Source organism: Candoia aspera, chromosome 7 (genome assembly GCF_035149785.1).
Source record: "Candoia aspera isolate rCanAsp1 chromosome 7, rCanAsp1.hap2, whole genome shotgun sequence".
NCBI classification, from domain to species: Eukaryota; Metazoa; Chordata; class Lepidosauria; order Squamata; family Boidae; genus Candoia; species Candoia aspera.
This window is the reverse complement of record NC_086159.1, coordinates 74,963,422-74,981,267: the sequence shown is the minus strand read 5'-3', so window position 1 is coordinate 74,981,267 and position 17,846 is coordinate 74,963,422. Positions and strand designations below refer to the sequence as shown.

At 37.6% G+C, this 17,846-nt stretch overlaps 1 protein-coding gene across 7 annotated transcripts in view; it reads left to right on the top strand.

Annotated features, from left to right (window-relative positions):
• Positions 1 to 17,846, top strand: part of UPF2 (UPF2 regulator of nonsense mediated mRNA decay) — a 54,307-nt gene that overhangs the window by 932 nt on the left and 35,529 nt on the right. For 5 of the 7 annotated variants that reach the window (XM_063308143.1, XM_063308150.1, XM_063308149.1 and 2 more), the window contains 2 exons: positions 4,936 to 5,315; positions 5,765 to 6,544. In XM_063308143.1, the coding sequence (XP_063164213.1) occupies positions 4,954 to 5,315; positions 5,765 to 6,544 (1,142 nt within the window). In that variant the 5' untranslated portion in view covers positions 4,936 to 4,953. Of the gene's footprint in view, positions 1 to 832; positions 857 to 4,935; positions 5,316 to 5,764; positions 6,545 to 17,846 lie in introns of those variants that run through there. The other 2 variants (XM_063308144.1, XM_063308148.1) reach the window with 1 other exon arrangement.

The window sequence follows — 17,846 nt, the reverse complement described above, 5'->3', positions numbered from 1 at the left end:
CAAACCTTTTGGAGGCAGGTTTGTTAAGTCTTGACTTTCAGGTATTAGCAGTACAACCCACGTTGCTCTTTTCCTTTCTCCGAGGCACCTGAGCACCCTTTGCCTTGGCCATCAGTTTGGGACACGCGTGTGCGTGTATATATGTCTATACGGATAGATAGACATAGACAGACACTTGAAAGTCAAGTAGAAACTGCTGCCCTCTCATAGAATAGAATATAAATTTATAAATAAGAGAATTTTAGCTCCCAAACCAGCTTCAAACCTATACAAAATTTTGACCCATAAATTCAGGAGAGCTTTTAACTCCAGCCATTTTAATCCCCTCCCCATAGCTGTTTTGGAAGGGAGATATAAAAGAACTCCTTTTGAAACATGTTAGTGTCCCTGGGCATGGGTGCAATAGAAACCATGTCTCGTATTCTTTGTTATTATCAGTTTTATAGGGATACTCATCACCAGCCAATTACGCTTCTTTTAGCTAAGTTTCCAGCAGATTCCGATATCTGTTTACATTATCTGTTAATTTATCAAGACAGCTCTATTTCTATCAAGTAGCAACATGTTGTTACATTATATGTAAATACCACCCAAAAATGGCTGATAACAGTTATTGACACAGGTGCTAATTTTACTTTTTTAAAAGCCTTATTCTGCATATGCTGGTCTATGACTGTAATAAAGATTTGTTGTTATTTTTACAAATAACATCTGGTTTGTTTAGTGTATTCTGAAGCATAGTCAATTCCTGTTTGCAATTCACCATGGTTTGGGGGCTGCATCAGCCTTTCCTTAATGCAATTAGTCATATATTTTTTCAGCCTTGGAAGTAGCAATTCTCTGCCCAGGAGAGTAGGTGAGTGTCCAATTTCAGTGTCTGAAATCACTTTGAAGTGTCACAAACTCCTGTTTGGCCTTGCAAGAACTACGCATAACTTACATCTAAAAGAAGCATTTCAGGATCTGTGTAAGATTGCTGTAGTTCCCAGTTTAATAAATGTATACAGTATGATCTGCTGGATTATTATACAATCATGAGGGAACAGAAGAAGATTCAGTCCATGCATTTTAAGACAACTTTTTCTAATAGCTAGGATAGGTCACAGTACTATAGTCAGAAAATACTTGGTCAAATGATAGAATTTGAGAAATTTTTGCTTTAAAACCTAATAGAAAGGCTTTTGGCTACACATATAGCACAGTGAAAATAGTTTTAACAGTCAATTGCTATTGTTATATGGTTATGAATGTGTCAGTGCTTTTATAGCTGTACCACAGAAATACCGTAACTCAGGTTTTGAAAGTGATACTAATCGTGTTCTCCTTGCTGGTAACCAGCAAAGACAAAATTTCACATTTAAATGTGGCTCTTAGGGCAGGGTGTGCCTACTCTTAACTGAAGCGGTCTGTGTTTCTGCAGCTTCAAAGAACAGCAAACATCTGCCATATGACATGGCAATGCAGTTTAAAATATAGGTTTCCATTTATACTAACATATGTAGCTTTGTTGAATATGCATATCAGTAAGACAACAATTCAGTAATACTTTGATGCCATCACCATCATATGTAGTTTACTCTGTGACTTTGAATATTAGTATGCCAAAGGCAGAGGATTGTAACCCAAAGGAGGGTGGCAGAGTGTTTTTATATTATAGATAATAAGCACTTTTTGCAGACAATCTACATTGACTTGATGGTACATAATGAGATAAAGAAGAAGAAATTCAAAGCTCATTCAAATCAATTTCTGTAAGAAATGTAGAAACTTAAAATCTATGTAGAATATAAACTGAGTTTAGATTCCTACGTCTACACATTCTAGAAAAAATGACACTTGAAAATTAGGAAAATTTTCTAAAGATGTTCTGGGATGCTTCCAGTATTAATCCCTGATTGGTCTCTTGAAATTTCATTGCATCATATTTGTATTTGCTCACCCTGTTATTCTGTTGGACGTAACTGCTACTTTGAGGGATGGGAAGAGGCCCTGATAATCCCATGGCCATAATTCAGAGTATTGAAAGTGTTAGTTAATACACTTCGAAAAAGTTAGTTTTATGTATATGTAGTGTGAAAGAGAAGAATATCTTGCCACCTGTCTTCCATCCATCTTCACTAGATATACTTTATCCATCAGATATTCTTTGCTGGTTTCATTCATTATGCTGAGCTATGATATGTTCATAGTTTCTAAATCAAACCATGGTTGATGACTTAGTATGAGGGGCAAACCCAGAAAATTATGGATTATTTAGTAAAGCATGGTTAAACAATCTGTTTTGGCAAGCTGTCAAAATCAGATTATTAGGTTAGCTTTGTTTCTGTGTTGTGTAGTTACAAACACCAGAAATACTCATCTGTGCGGAAAGATGTCAAAGTTCTGTATTCCTGAATCTCTCTTTAAAAATGGCAAAGTTACCCTAGATTCAAATTTAATTCCTGGTGACGTTGTTTATGTAGTTTTTTTGACAGCATTAACAAAGCGGTTTGCCATTGCTTTCTTCCAGCATGTCTCTTCAACTTCCCATTTTAGCTTCTTGCGCTGGGACTAGCTGATGGCCTCCCATGCAAGTACTAGCCAAATCTAATCCTGATTAGTTTTCAGGATCAGCCAAGTTGATCTTCCCAGTGTTTTAAAGAAAGAAACAGTACTACTGTAGCAATTTATCTCCTTATAAAGTGAGGACTGCACTGAGTGGCTAAGAATAGGTAGGAAGGGCTGATTTATGTAATTATACTTCCTTAGTGAAAAGTGAATGCAAATAGAAAAGCCAGTGTATGGGTTATAAAAAGGAAGATCCTGTTTCAGAGAAAAATTTAAAATAAGAATTCACTGATCACAAAGTTGGTGAAAAACTTTGGGTATTAGCTGGTGAATTACATATAGTTGGGGGAAAAGATCAAGTGTCCCTTGAGTCAAGCATGACAATACAAATGTGGCTTGTCACCATTGACTTTGGGCTGGTTTTCATTTCCCCAGACTAGTTTACCCTCTTGGGATTTCCTGGTAGCCTCCCATGTAAGTACCAATGATGTATGTTGTAGGTTAGCTCTTTTTGAGATCAGCCAAGGTATGCTTTTTGTGATAGTTCGAATTATTTAAGTAGATTTTACGTGTTTGTCTGAATTCCTCATATAGTGTGTTTTAAACTGAACATCCGGTGATTGCTTCCTGTATTCCCTAGTTGCCAACTATTTTCAAATGTTATGTTTTGGAACACACCTGTTCATAGGGGCTGGATACATAGCCCCAACCTTGTATTATGTCTTAATGGAAAATGGAAGGTTTGTTTAAAATGTTCATTTTTATCCAACATTTCTTAATATGTCCCAGGGTCTGTAGCATGTTCCAGGCTTTATGCCCTACTTGATTAGATTTAATCTTTTAAAGTAATTTTATTGGAGATTGTACTAGTTTTTACTACTGTAATTATAAACTAAAAGAAAGAGAATAATAGAAGGAGTAAAGGATGCAAAGGGAAAACAATAGAGACATAAAGAATAGAAAGAAAGAAAAAACGTAAGAATATAGTAAAGAAAAAGAAAAGTATATAAAGAAGTGGCTTCCAACCTTCATCACAATAAGTATAAACTATTTTAGTAACTTTTTACCTCCTCTTAAATTACAACAAATGATTTCTTTTTTCCATATCCCATCACTTTTTGTTTCTAAAGTTCCATTACTATAAAGAAGGCAGGTCCTGTTGTCCCCATGCTACTTAGAATAAGTTTTCTGGATCAACTGTTACATAAAGTTTAAGATTATATCCCAATTATTTCCCTCTAGAAATAGTGCAGTCTAAATTCCTAAGGGCGGTGTTTCAGGTCTTCTCTACCCCAAATAGCGACTCCCATTGTGTCCTGAGCCAATTTGATCTAATGGTTAAGCTGCTGGACTAAAACAAGAAACCAGAGTTCTAGTTCTCATCCTGCTGTTGGCATGGAAGCCAGCTGGGTGACTTTGGGTCGGTCACTCTGTCTGCCCTGGGAAGAAAGCAAGGGCAAACCACTTCCTGAAAATGCTGCCAAGCAAACTGTGGACTTGTCCAGGTAGTTGCTAGGAGTCGAGTCTTGAAGACAAACAAACAAACAAGAAACCTTTCATTTTTGGACATGTAGCATGCTATTATTGTCTCTAATGCAGCTAAATTTTGTGTAGTGGCTTGTATAGTGCCGGAAAAGTAAGTGGACACCACCAAAGCTGGTAATCCAGGTCCCTTTCCAACTGAACAGCATAATCGCTCAGTGCTTTTATCTTACCATGTTATTATGTATTGTATTATTTATAATGTACTACTGTGTTGTAATACTGCTTGGACATCTGACTTCTTGTAATTTAAATTGTTGGCCTTTGACTGTAATGGAATTAATTAATTAATTCTAAATTATCTGACTAGAGAACGTGTGCTTAAACCCTTGAGTTTTGGAATTCTGGTCTTTGAAATTTTTTAAACAAGTGTTCATTGCACTTGCAGCTTTTACCTCTATTTATTAACTGCTCACTGTTAAATAATTCATACTATTCTTGGACTGAAATAAAATATAGCCGTTGAATGTTGTATCCGTTTTAGAGAACAATACAATGTGTTCATTTGCTTAAGCTCTTGCCAGCGTTTGCAGACTTCTTTCTTTACTTCAACTCTGAACAACTTTTTTTAAAAAAAAAAATTATAGTTACCCTCTAGATGTGTTGGATTTCAGTGGACTTTTTAGCACACCTGCACTGTCAGATTGAAAGAGGCTGATACATATCTTTATATTATAGATTAATATATTAGACACTCAGTTTATGACACGAAAAGCTATCTGACAGCATGTAGCTTTGGAGGCAAGGGTGGGAATGTATTGGTAGATGTAGTTTTGAAAAGCAGATGAAAGGCTTTGAGTAATCACTTGTGAATGTAATGACACTTTGATGCTATTAATCTTTCAGATCTTCCTGGATAACATAATGCCAGCTGAGCGTAAGAAGTCAGCAAGCATGGAAGAAAAAGAAACATCATTAAGTAACAAAGAAAAGGAGTTTGGTGAGAGGCGGTCAGTGAGCAGCCGGGACAGACCCAAGGAGGATGTGAGGCTTGGCATGAAGAGAGAGATGTTGAAGCCACCTGAAGACAAAAAGAAAAAAGTAGAGGAGGAGAAGCGGAAAAAGGACGACAAGGAATGGAAGAAGAAAGACGACGAGAAAATAAAATCTGAGGAAGAACAAAAGAGAAAGGAGGAAGAGGAAAAGCAAAAACTTGAAGAGGAGGAGAGAAAGAAGCAAGAGGACGAGATCAAGCAGCAGCAAGAAGAAGCAGCTGCTCAGTTGAAGTAAGACTTCGTGTGTTTCTGGTACCTGTGATTTTGGAGGATAGGGAAGAAGATGCTGGGAGAAACGTTTAGAGGAGCAGGGATCCTCTCCTCTCCCGCAAACCTCCCTCCCCTCTTGTTCAGACATTCTACTTTAACATTAAATTTTTTCACCATTCAAAGTGTATATGTGTAAAACCTTTTAAAAGAGACGGCTCAGTTTCAAATGACTATATATATATATAGCACTAGAGAACATCTTAGACAAGCCTTCCTTTCTGTATGAGTAGATTTTCTAAGACAATGCCTGCCATTTTCAGTTTGGATGGATGTGTGCATTACATTTATTATTATTTTTTTTAAACAAACGTATTGCCCAGTCCTGGTGTCCTTGTTGGTCTTTGGTGAAGGTTTTTTTATGGCTGAATCCTGACGTAAAATATAACTTTGCCTGTTCATGTACTTTTTAGGGAAAAAGAAGAAGCACATCAACTGCACCAGGAAGCTTGGGAGCGCCACCAAGCAAGAAAGGAGCTGCGAAGCAAAAACCAGAATGCCTCTGACAACCGTCCAGAAGAGAACTTCTTTAGCAGGCTGGACTCAAGCCTCAAGAAGAACACTGCCTTTGTTAAGAAACTAAAGACTATCACCGAGCAGCAGAGAGACTCCTTGTCCCACGACTTCAATGGCCTCAATTTAAGCAAGTATATTGCAGAGGCCGTTGCATCAATTGTAGAAGCAAAACTGAAAATATCCGATGTAAACTGTGCTGTGCATCTGTGTTCATTGTTTCACCAGCGATATGCTGACTTTGCTCCATCGCTGCTTCAAGTCTGGAAAAAACATTTTGAAGCAAGGAAAGAAGAGAAAACGCCTAACATTACAAAACTGAGAACGGACCTGCGATTCATTGCAGAATTGACGATAGTTGGGATTTTCACAGATAAGGAAGGCTTATCTTTAATCTATGAACAGCTAAAAAATATTATTAATGCTGATCGCGAATCTCATACCCACGTTTCAGTGGTGATTAGTTTCTGCCGGCATTGCGGAGATGACATTGCTGGTTTGGTACCAAGAAAGGTTAAAAGTGCGGCGGATAAATTTAACTTGAGCTTTCCTCCCAGTGAGATAATTAGCCCGGAGAAACAACAACCTTTCCAAAATCTGCTGAAAGAATATTTTACATCTTTGACCAAACATCTGAAAAGGGACCACAGGGAACTGCAAAACACTGAGAGGCAAAACAGGTGAAATTTTAAATGATCATAATGATTTGCCAGAGTTTAAAAATGGATTGGGTGAGAATTATTTTTATTTACCAAAGGCAGTGTTACTATCAGGTCTTGCCTTTCAAGTATAATAGCTGGATAGGGAAATGAAGTAATGGCAGAGGCCTCTCTGTGTCTTCTCCGCAGTAAGTCCCATTGAATGTAATGTTGCTTGTTTCTAAGTAAGTTGATGCAAGACTGTAATCTTGCATTCATTGTACAACTGTGTTTATATCCATTTATATATTACTGTCCTGGAGCTACATGTATAGTCAGTATTAGCATAGGGTGTTCTAGCTTATTTTTTAATTGCAGACCCTGATTCCATACAGATGAATTCTGTAACTGATGAAGTTTCTATTACAAGTCTTAAGTACAAGTCTTGTTGACAGCTAAGAGATTTACCCAAGGTTGCTGAACCTAATGATACGGCAAACAACTTCACGTCATTTGTTGGCCCCCATCTCTCTGGTTGTTGTTCCATCAACTTTGGGGACTAGTTTGGCTTTTCTCAAGCAGACAGACAAAAGCCAGAGTACGGTGGCCCAAATGGGATTGCCGTACACAGAGTGAGGAAAACTAATCCCTTTCTCAGCCCTTCTGTTTTTAAAAAGACCCCCATGTACACCAGGTGTGAAAAATGAAAGTGGAGCAATTCTACTTTTTCACTACTTTATCTTTCCTTGTTTTCCTGAATGATTGATGTTGCATAAGCTATCTGGGAACATGTGTTCAGACAATACAGGAGGCCATGGTTGGACCAGGTAAACTAAGGACAAGGTCAACTTTCCACCTTAATCACAGTGTGAAAATATGTCTTGTGCTTATTTTACTTGGTCTAACCGTGGCTTCCTATATTGTCAGAACCCAGCCCAAACCCAGTTTATTTATTATTAAGAAAGGCTCTCACATCTTCCCTTAGCCTAGATTTAGAATTATTAAGAAGGGTTCTCACATCTTCCCTTAGCCTAGATTTAGAATGATTTGTTAAGCCAAAGTACAATAAAGCTTAGTCTATTGTGTAAATACAGCCTGATTCTTTTCTCCTTGGTGAATATGTGATCTTTTATGGAAGCCTAGCATAATGGGTGGACTAACAGATGTATGTTCGGTAGAAAAACGTTGAGAGTAAAAGCAATTCAGACTGCTCTGTAGCCGGAAAGGTAACCTACTACAGGCAGTCCTCACTTAACCACAATTGGGACTGGAATTTTGGTTGCTAAGCAAAGCGGTCATTAAGCGAACCCAACCCAATTTCACAACCTTTATGTGGTGGTCATTAAGTGACTCACAGCAGACATTAAGTGAACTGTGTGGTCATTAAGTGAATCATAGTTTTCCATTGATTTTGCTTGCCAGAAGCTGACTAGGAAGGTAAAAAATGATGATCATGGGACACTGTGATGGTCATAAATGTGAACTGGTGGCCAAGTGCCCAGATCATGACCATGTGGATGCTGCAGTGGTTGCAAGTGTGAGGACTGGTTGCAAGTTGGTTTTTCCAGCACCATTGTAAGTCTGAACCATCACTAAATGAATGGTTGTTAAGTGAGGACTACCTGTATGAGAACTTTGTGTTATTTAAGGTCAGCAGTTCTTTATATATACTCACAGGAAAGAGTTGTGTAGGATATGTTTCAGATGGGAGCATCAAAGCAGCACATAGAATTAAGAAATGAGGATCAGAGGAATATTGTCCTATTTGTGACAAGGTGGTTAGGTGGTTTTGTACGTGTTTATGGATATTCTCCAAGATTTCTTTGTCTTGTAGCTCATGCCAGCTAGTACTTTCTCCCCATGTGCTCCAACCTATTTTTCTCTTTTAAGTATGTAACAGCTAATTAATAGTTGTAAAATCATTGATCTGGTAGTGCACCCTTGTTTATGATATTGCTTCTGTTACTACTTTTGTTTGTTCCAGTTAGTACCATTCAGACATAGTCATATTTTGATGCCATTGGACTGTTTTATACCTTAACAGTGGAAATAATGCCTGCATGACCCACAGAAACAAAATAATTTATTGGGGTAATTGTTTTTAGAGAGCCAGTTTGGTGTAGTGGTTAAGGCACCAGGCTAGAAACCAGAAGAAAACAAACAAAAATAAAGTTGTTGGGATCTCTTCCTTGCTGGTTTTTGATTTTTAGTCCATTGATAACTAACTTACCCCATAATGCAATATAATAAATTTTATAACATTGTAAGAATTTTTTTTTGCTGCAACATAATTAGCCCTGGCAGTATTTTTCTCTAAATCAGCTGTTGCTGAAAATCAGAACTAAACTAAGACGCCAACTTTCAGAAGATCAAAACGATCACAAACAGTAATACCTGAGAAGTTAAAAGAATAAAATGAAATGTATGAATTGATACATGGATGATTAATCTTCCACTTCTTTCATACTTTGCATAATGTTGTTTATTCTGATGGGAACGCATGGCACATATATATAGGTGTTTATGAAGAACGCTTGAAAATAACTCCAAATTTTTGTATCAAGTTTTGGGAAGTTATTGTATACCTATCCAACCTTCCCAACTAATTAGCACAGTCAAGGCAGTTAACAGCTCTCACACCAGCATCAACTAGTAAGATAAAAACACTAAGATGTATAGAGAGCCAGTTTGGTGTAGTGATTAAGGCAGTGTTTCTCAACCGTGGCAACTTGAAGAGGTCTGGACTTCAACCTCCAAAGCTGGCTGGGGAATTCTGGGAGTTGAAGTCCATACCTCTTCAAGTTGTCAAGGTTGGGAAACACTGGATTAAGGCATCAGGCTAGAAACTAGGAGACTGAGAGTTCTAGTCCTGCCTTGGGCATGAAGGCAGCTGGATGACCTTGGGCCAGTTTGTCTCTCTCAGCCCTAAGAAGGAGGCAGTGGCAAACCACCTCTGAAATCTTGCTAAGAAAACTGCAGGCACTAGTCCAGGCAATCTCCAGAAGTAAATGCTGACTTGAAGCTACGCCCCCCAAAAAAGTTTTTAAGTTCCTTGCAGTTGAGCATTTGGACTGAAACAATATTTTGAGATATGGTACTCCTAGAAAAGTGTGACTAGTAAATTTCCTTCTGAGAAAATATTGAAATAATGAGAGTTCATCTGGTTAAACACAAGTTGCCTGAATTTTATGACACTGGTGTTGGATAGGCAGCAGGTAGTATTTAGTAGCCTTATGCGTTGAATAACCTATGAATAAGCAAAAATATTAAAAGGCAGAAAATCCATGAATTGCTTCTAAAACTTGTGAAATTAGTATCAAAAGATTGTCACAATTAAAAATATCCCCTCCCTTTAATGTTAGTAAATATCAAATGATTGGCATTGGGTTTTAAATTTATCTTATGATTTTTAGATGATTTTTAGAAATGATTAGAGTATCTGATTTGATATCTCTAAGGGTAGTGTAGACTTGAGTAAGATTCTGCCTTCTCTCAAGTCCTCTTGACTCCATGGATATTATCCCTCCCAGCAGATAGCACAAGTTTTGTCTGGGCTTGGAAGTTAGTATTAGGGTCTGGTTAGTATTTGGATGGGAGATTCCTAGGGCTGCAAGCTAGACTGGGTAGTAAAAGTGTACTGGTGGCAAACTGCATCTATATCATTGCTTAGAATCTATATGGTTGTGTTCATGAATTCACAGAAGTTGTTTTTACTCAAGGGAGATTTTACTGCTACTTCTGATTAACTCTCTTCAACTCCTCTGACACAGTCTATGGATACGAAGGCTCACCAAACCTGTAAACTTCAGTAATTAATATTTTCGTTCAGGGAAGCAGTTTTATATTAGCTATCCTTGAAACCAGAACATTTGCTTTGATTTTTATCATTTTGACCTTCATAGCTTTATTATGTAACAGTAACCTATCTATCCACACCTGCATCACAGTTTTATTTCCAGTCATATTCCTGGCAAATACCAAATTTTTGTGAAGTAAATGTAAATTATGATTATTATTTTTTTCTCCTCACAGCGGCTGCCATGTCCTCAGCATTTTAATATGCTTAGCTTCAGAACTCGCCAAAACATTTGCATTCCCAGTCATAGCTTGTTGGAAACACTGCTGTATCTTAATGCTGGCTTATTTTTAAAAAATAGTAACCATTAAAAAAAATCACAATTGTTTTTTTTATTTTTTAAATATATATAATTTTAAGAATTCTGGTTATAATAGTAAAATCTAATACACACTAAACTTAAAAGAATAGAAATGAGTAAACAGGGCAAGAAAAAAGAAAAAGAGAAACAAAAAAGTAGGAATATAATAAGGAAAGAAAAGAAATATATAAAGAAGTGACTTCCAACCTTCATCACAACACGTATAAACAAGTTTAGTGACTCTTCACTCCCTCTGAGGTTACAAACATTTATCTCTCTATCCCATAGCCCATCTCTTATCTATAAACAAATCCATAAAACTTCATCTTTTCAGTCCTGGTGTCAGCAGAAGGTCCATAAAGAATAGCCAGCAGTTACAACATATCTTGTTTTAACCTTGATCAAATAAACCAACTTTATATTCCTTCTTTTTACTTCTAACAGTCTTAATCTTTAATTCAAATATTGTAGGATTTGATATCTCTTCATTTCTTTTTTGTCTCATTGCAGAGAGTTCTTCAGAGCTTTAACAAGCCTCCTTTGTAAATGTGACAGGAAAAAATTATCCAGGTGACACTCTTGGTTTGTCATTTGTATTTCCCTTTTAAATTTTAAAACTTTAGCCACTTTCTTTTGTAGACCCAGTGAAGCTTCCCTTTCTAAGTCATTCTCTTGGCCTGTCAGTTGTAAATACACTTTCGATACCATCTCTACCTTGTCAGCTAAAATTTGTTCTACATCTGTAATTTCTTAAATAACACATTTTGGACATAGTCTATCCATAGAATTAGATAGCATTACTGATATTGTTGATATTGTGGCTGCTGTTTTCTGATGCCATTCTTCAAAGGTCTCCAGTATTTTTATTGTTACAGGTAGTCCTCGCTTAACAACCACAATTGGGACAAGAATTTTGGTTGCTAAGTGAAGCGGTCATTAATCAAATCTGACCTGATCTTACGACCTTTTTTGTGGCGGTCGTTAAGCGAATCACCATGGGCCTTATGCGAACCCATTAAGTGAACTGTGCAGTTACCCACTGATTTTGCTTGCCAGAAGCCGGCCAGGAGGTTTGAAAATGGTTCTAAGTATGAGGACTTTTTGCAAGTCAGTTTTTTCAGCACCGTTGTAAGTCTGAACTGTCACTAAACAATTGGTTGTTAAGTGAGGACTACTGTATAATGTTTGCACCATCTTGCAGGCCTGTATATCTTTCTTCTACCTAAAACTTTTAGTCCCCTGTAGTGTCCAGTTTTTGAAATCATGAAATTACTTATTTTGATTATGTCTTGTAAAAACCGAAACAGAATCTATTTCCCACAAGAAGCTGAATAAATTCCAAAACCTTACTGTAAAAGTGTCAATATTCCAATGTTATCTGGACCCTTAGTCTGTTTATAAGTTTCTAAGATCAAAATCTTACTTAGCTTTTTGATGTTTATTTCATATTCTTTAAATTCTTAAGCTTATGATTAGGATTTTCTTTTGTTCAGGACTTGAAGGCAGACTCACCCGGCGTTTTCCAACTTGTTGTTCTGAAGGTCTTTAATAGCTTAAAAGTAGTTAATGAGCAATTTCCGAAAGTGAGGTTTGTGAATTTAGTGCCCTTTAAAAGTCGCCACTGTGGTTTGCGAGCATGATGGCTAGTCCCATTGTCTCCTGGCACTCAGACCCACAGAAAACCACTGTCCTGTGGTCTCCTTGCGAGGACAAATTGTCCAGAGCACAGGTGGGCACTATCCTGTCTTCTCCTTACCCCAAGGGGTTCCGAAGAACTGGTCTACCCACCAGTTCCTTGGTCTTTGCCATGGTCGTTGGCTCCGTTTTTGCGGAGCCGTATTCAGTTTCCCATATCTCCCCCGGAAGTCATTTTTTGTTCTGATTATTTTATTCCAGTTGCTGTTCCTCGTTTATAATGATTGATTTTAACAGAAGTATACTTTCATAGATAATAAAAGCAAGTTTGCCTTCCTGCCTGCCATTCTAATACTCCATGTAACATGAATTGGACGTGGGTTAACGTCGGTCACATTTATTTGCCTTTTCACTCTTTGCTTTAAACATATTGTTACACACTATTTTATATACCCTCAATTGGCCTAATAATGTATAGTTTTAATAGGTATTTAGGATTCTTTTTTGTTTAACAAGGTTGTTCTCACTCTTCACAATGGTCTGTTAGGTTTCTCTGAGATTTATAACTCAGTTTTGTGTCTGTATTGTTGCCCTCATAAATTAAATGTAGCCTGAGCCTTTTTTATATTAAAACATATTCACTAAGTTTATAACAGAAACCATGAAAAAAACAGCCTCTGCTTTAATTTCAAGGCCTATGCCCTACATATGGAGCTTTGTCTATTTTAATACTAAAGATGAACAATTACGTTTTTGAAGAGATTTTCCTTTTGTATTTGCTAACAGAATACTTTTTTGTTAGAAAGTTTTGCTGACGTTCAGGCAACATCTGTCATCTTAGCTTCTTCACACTGGGTTTATTCTCATTGTCCTATAACAAGCCACTGTAGACAGATCTGTAGGGTTTTTTGCTCTAAGCCACCATCTTATATTTCTTCATTGCCTTTTGAATCTGGTTTGAAATCTGCTTGGATATTTTTCTCCTTTTGAAAACAGATTAAAATCATAATTTAAACCAGTGTTTCTCAACCGTGGCAACTTTAAGGTGGGTGGACTTCAACTCCCAGAATTCCCCAGTGAGGTTGAAAAACTATGACTTAATGCAAATACAGTGTTCTAAATTTTAGAATAACTCCATTGGCATGATAGACCTTTTAGATATGCACACTTTTGAAATTCACTGAACAAGAATCGTTAAGAGTTGCTACAGGTTTAATTAAAACATTGGCATTGAGTACCTGATGTAGATACACCTCACAGCACAGTTTTGATTGAGGGTGCCTGTCAAGTGGAACGCACTGAACTGTGAAGAGAAGACTTGCTTTTCCTCTTCTCCAACATGTTATTTTGATAAGTTCTGTAGAAGGGAGAGTTTTGCTGCTGATTGCATAGAAGTAATGTGCTTGGAAATGAAGTGTGGTTGCTTTCTGAAGTATAGAATTTCAAGAGGCAAACTTGAGAGTTGAACTAGTAGCTGCCCTTTCAGATCAGCTGCCTGTCACTGGATCTGCTGTTGAGGCACTTCTTATTAATCCAGAACACTAGAAGACCTTTGATGTCTGCAGCCAATATACAGTTTTCAGCCTTGTCCTGTTTCTTTCTTCTGGGTCTGGAAGCTTTGAATGTTTGGCTTCTGTGACTCAACGAGTGCTAAGCCTACAATTAAATGGAGGAAGTATTAGATGGTTAGCATCCCATTAAGGACAACAAATTGATACCCATTTTATTCTCATAATCCCATTAACTGCAGCTCCTCTGTTCTCTTTTTTTCTCTAAATACTCCCTTTGTATTTTCTTAATCCACCCTTTTCACTCTTTCCTGATTGATGCCCTGCTGTAATTTTTCACCCCAGATCTTTTAACCTGTCCAGTTCCACAACTCTGAGTTACCTCTGTTTAGATATTGCATTGCCATTTCAGTTATGTCTCTTCATGTCTATTAGTACTGTACCATTCTGGGAAAGCAAGAAATCCTTCTATTCACAGGAAGGGCTCCTCTAACAGAAGCTTCCAGTAAGAGAAAGTTGTCCACAGTTGTTACAAATTTCTGTTTCCTTCCTTGAATCCTACCTCCTGTATTGTTCGGAAGGCGTCCCCCCTCCTTTCAGAACAGTTTGCCCCAAACTGTTGAATAAAAAGCATTATCATTCCACTTAGTATGATGAAGACTGAATTTATTTTATTTATTTTATTTTATTTATCAAATTTGTCACCACCCATCTCCTCCAACCAGAGGGACTCTGGGCAGTTTACAATATAAACAATAAATATAGAATAAAGTTTCAATATAAAACACACTATAAAACAATTTCACAGAGCTGCCGAATATAATAAAATCCAGATGGCTGTGGTCTCATTCAGTCATTGCATAAGAGGGGCACTTCAAGGCACTAGCCAGCCCCAAGTATGACTATTCTCCTCCCTGCCCCAAGCCCAGTGGCAGAGCCAGGTCTTCAATTGCCCGTAGCTTACCCTTGGTTGATCACAATATATTTTTATTTTGTTAGATTTATAACCTGCCTCCAGTACTCCCTCCTCCAGTTTTTCTTTCACAACTGGTCTATAGTTCTTATTCATGCCTTCAGTCACTTTTCAACTGATATTTGATTACTCTTCCTAGTTCCCATCTATCCTGTCACTGTATGTTGCTGCTTCGGCACACGTTATAAAAATGTGTTCCTTGTTCTTGGAGGAGGACTTGTTTGTTCATCTCCCGTACTGACCTCTGTAAACTTTTTCTCTTGGCTTTTCTTGCCGTGCCTCAAACCACTGGGCTTGTTATGGAGCTGTACAAAATTATTATTTTCTCATATTACTGAACACTTTTGCATTACTTTATTTCACTCTACCAGTACCATTTACACTTAGCACCTTATTTATTTGTTTTTATTTATTTTTCAAATTTGTGCTCCTGCCCATCTCCCCCCAAAAAGAGGGACTCTGGGCAGTTTACAATAAAATCAGCATTAAAACGATAAATATACAAAAACACAATACCATTTCCAGACATAAATACAAAACAAAAACAAATATAAAATCCACGTGGCTCTAAGGTATCTAATACAATGAGGAGGGCTCTACGGTGCCAGCCACTGCCAAGCATGACTACTTGCTTTCCCACCCCAGGAGAGACGGCAGAGCCCAGTCTTCATGTCATGAGTAAGGATGGCGAGCAGGGGGCTCCCATCCAGACTGTCAAGCGCATGCGTAGCACTGAGGAATTGGGCAGCCATTCAAAGAGACACAGATCGGGCCCGCCTTAGCCTTTGGGGTTTATATGTCTGGGTTTTTCCCACGCTTCTTCAGTTTGTTAGGATTTTCCTGTTATGTACAAGCAATAAAACATTAGAGACCAGTTCCTTGTCTCAGCGTGGTTCCTGGCTGTTAGGACACTTCAGTTTTCTATGGAAGTCCAGGAGAGAGGAGGCCCGCCTTGCCTCACCTCCAGGGGCAGAGTGTTCCAGGAGGCGGGAGCCACAGCAAAGAAGGCCCGCTTCCTGGACCCCGCCAAGTGAAATTCTCTCACAGATGGGGTCCATAACATGCCCTCTCTGCATGATCGGATGTGGTGGGTTGATGTCATAGGGATGAGACGGTCCCTTGGGTAGCCTGCAGCCTTGCATTGCTCCTCCTTGTATCCTCCTGTGCCTCAGTTATTGATAGAATAATCTTTGTGGTTCCACCTTTGTTGTGCTGGTCTTAGCTTTGTTCTGATTCAAACAAAATGAAGTTGTAAGCATAATATGTTTAGCTGCTGCTTAGTGAGTAGACACAGTATGGCTTACCTTTCTGTTTAATCATTTGTAATGCATTTTCTTCTTTCTGTGTGTAGGATAAGAAAACATTTTCACTGTCAGATATATCATTCATGTAATATAAAAGTATGCTGAATCTCATTCATTTTTAAATATTGACGTTCAATAGCCATTTGCCTTTTAAATTTATTATCATTTACTAAGAGAGCATCCAGATGCCAAGTACTCTTTACTTTGGAAGGATTCCTCAGTTGTATGGAAACCAAATTGGGACATTATAAAATATTGTAGTTGTATTTACGTGACAATCTGTTATATCTTGGAACAAGGATGGAAGATTTTAAAAAAATCCAGATGAAATCTGTTGGCTATAACCAAGTATAGCTTCAGTTGAATATAAAAAATACTGAGGGTGAGGTACTGAGAGATACAAAAGAATCAGGATGGATGTTCCCCCATCTCGGTCATAATAAAGATCATCCATAGGAACAACCAGTACTATCCTGGTTCAGAGCTGAATCTTGGCTGAAAAGGGTTGAGATAGACAGCTTTCTCTAGTGTGCTCTATGGATGGCCACTGATCTTGATCTTTGTAACCTTCCCCCAAAAGAGGGAAGGTTAGAGACTGAATGATAGTTCTCAAATATAGATGGATTGAAGGAGGAGCACACCACAGCCTTTTTCAGGACTTGGTGTTAACCCTTCCTATAGTGAGACATTGATTACCTCCTAGATCAAGTCTGGCACAACACCTCCAGGGCCCCTAAGGAGCCATGAGGGGCAGGGATCAGGCCCAGAAGTTACTGGAGACAAAACAGTATTTTGTCCATTTCATTAGAGTTTACAGGCCAGAAGTAGACCCAGATAATGTGGCCAGATGTACTGGTCACCACAATTGATTCTGCCCATGAAGAGTCAAGACTGGCAAATCTGAGCAACTTTGTCGGCAAAGTGCTATGCCAACTGGTCACTGTAGCCAAGTGGGACATTTACTTGTCCCTTTCCTAAAAGGGAATTGGCCATTCAAAATGTCAATGCAAGGCAAATTTAGATTATATTCTACACAATTAAAATTATGGTTAATTTAACAAATTACTCTTTTGCATTTACTAAGATATTTATGTGTCTTTTAAGGAAGAAATTAGTAGGTTCAGCTTACTGTATTCTTTGGAAAATATAATACTCAAAGTGTACCAACTGTTTGTACAATATGGTAATGTGTATAGTAACTGCCTTTATAATTCAAGTTATTTCATAGATTCATTCGCTTCTAGTTTTGGAAGGCACTTTTGTTCTTTGCAGTAACTTACCCATAGGTTTGAAACAAGCTGGAAGACAAAACAAATGGGTGTTGTATGCTTTTATGTTGCAATACTACAAGATGAGAAGGATACCCTTTTCTCTATCAGTGGTCTGAAGAACTCATTTCTCTATATTTGAACTAGCATTTTACTTCTAGGAGTAAATATGTTTAGAGAAGTATTTAGAGATTTGGACTGCATTCACTAGTTTCCTTTTTCTTCTTGTGAACTGCCATAAATATTAATAATTGTGTGTATAGATGTAGATATAGATATAGATTTGAATATAAGAAATGGAAAAAGACCTATAGCAATGTCTGTCTATAAGAAGTGAATATGTTTTGATGTATGTTCAATATTTTAGAATTGAATATTTATTGGTCAATATTTTTCATGCATTTTATTCTAGTTTTTTCTTGTTAAAGGAATTAAAAACTGTAGTTTTGATAACTTGTTTACAGTTAGATTTGGGATTAGATGGATTTGAAGGGAATGT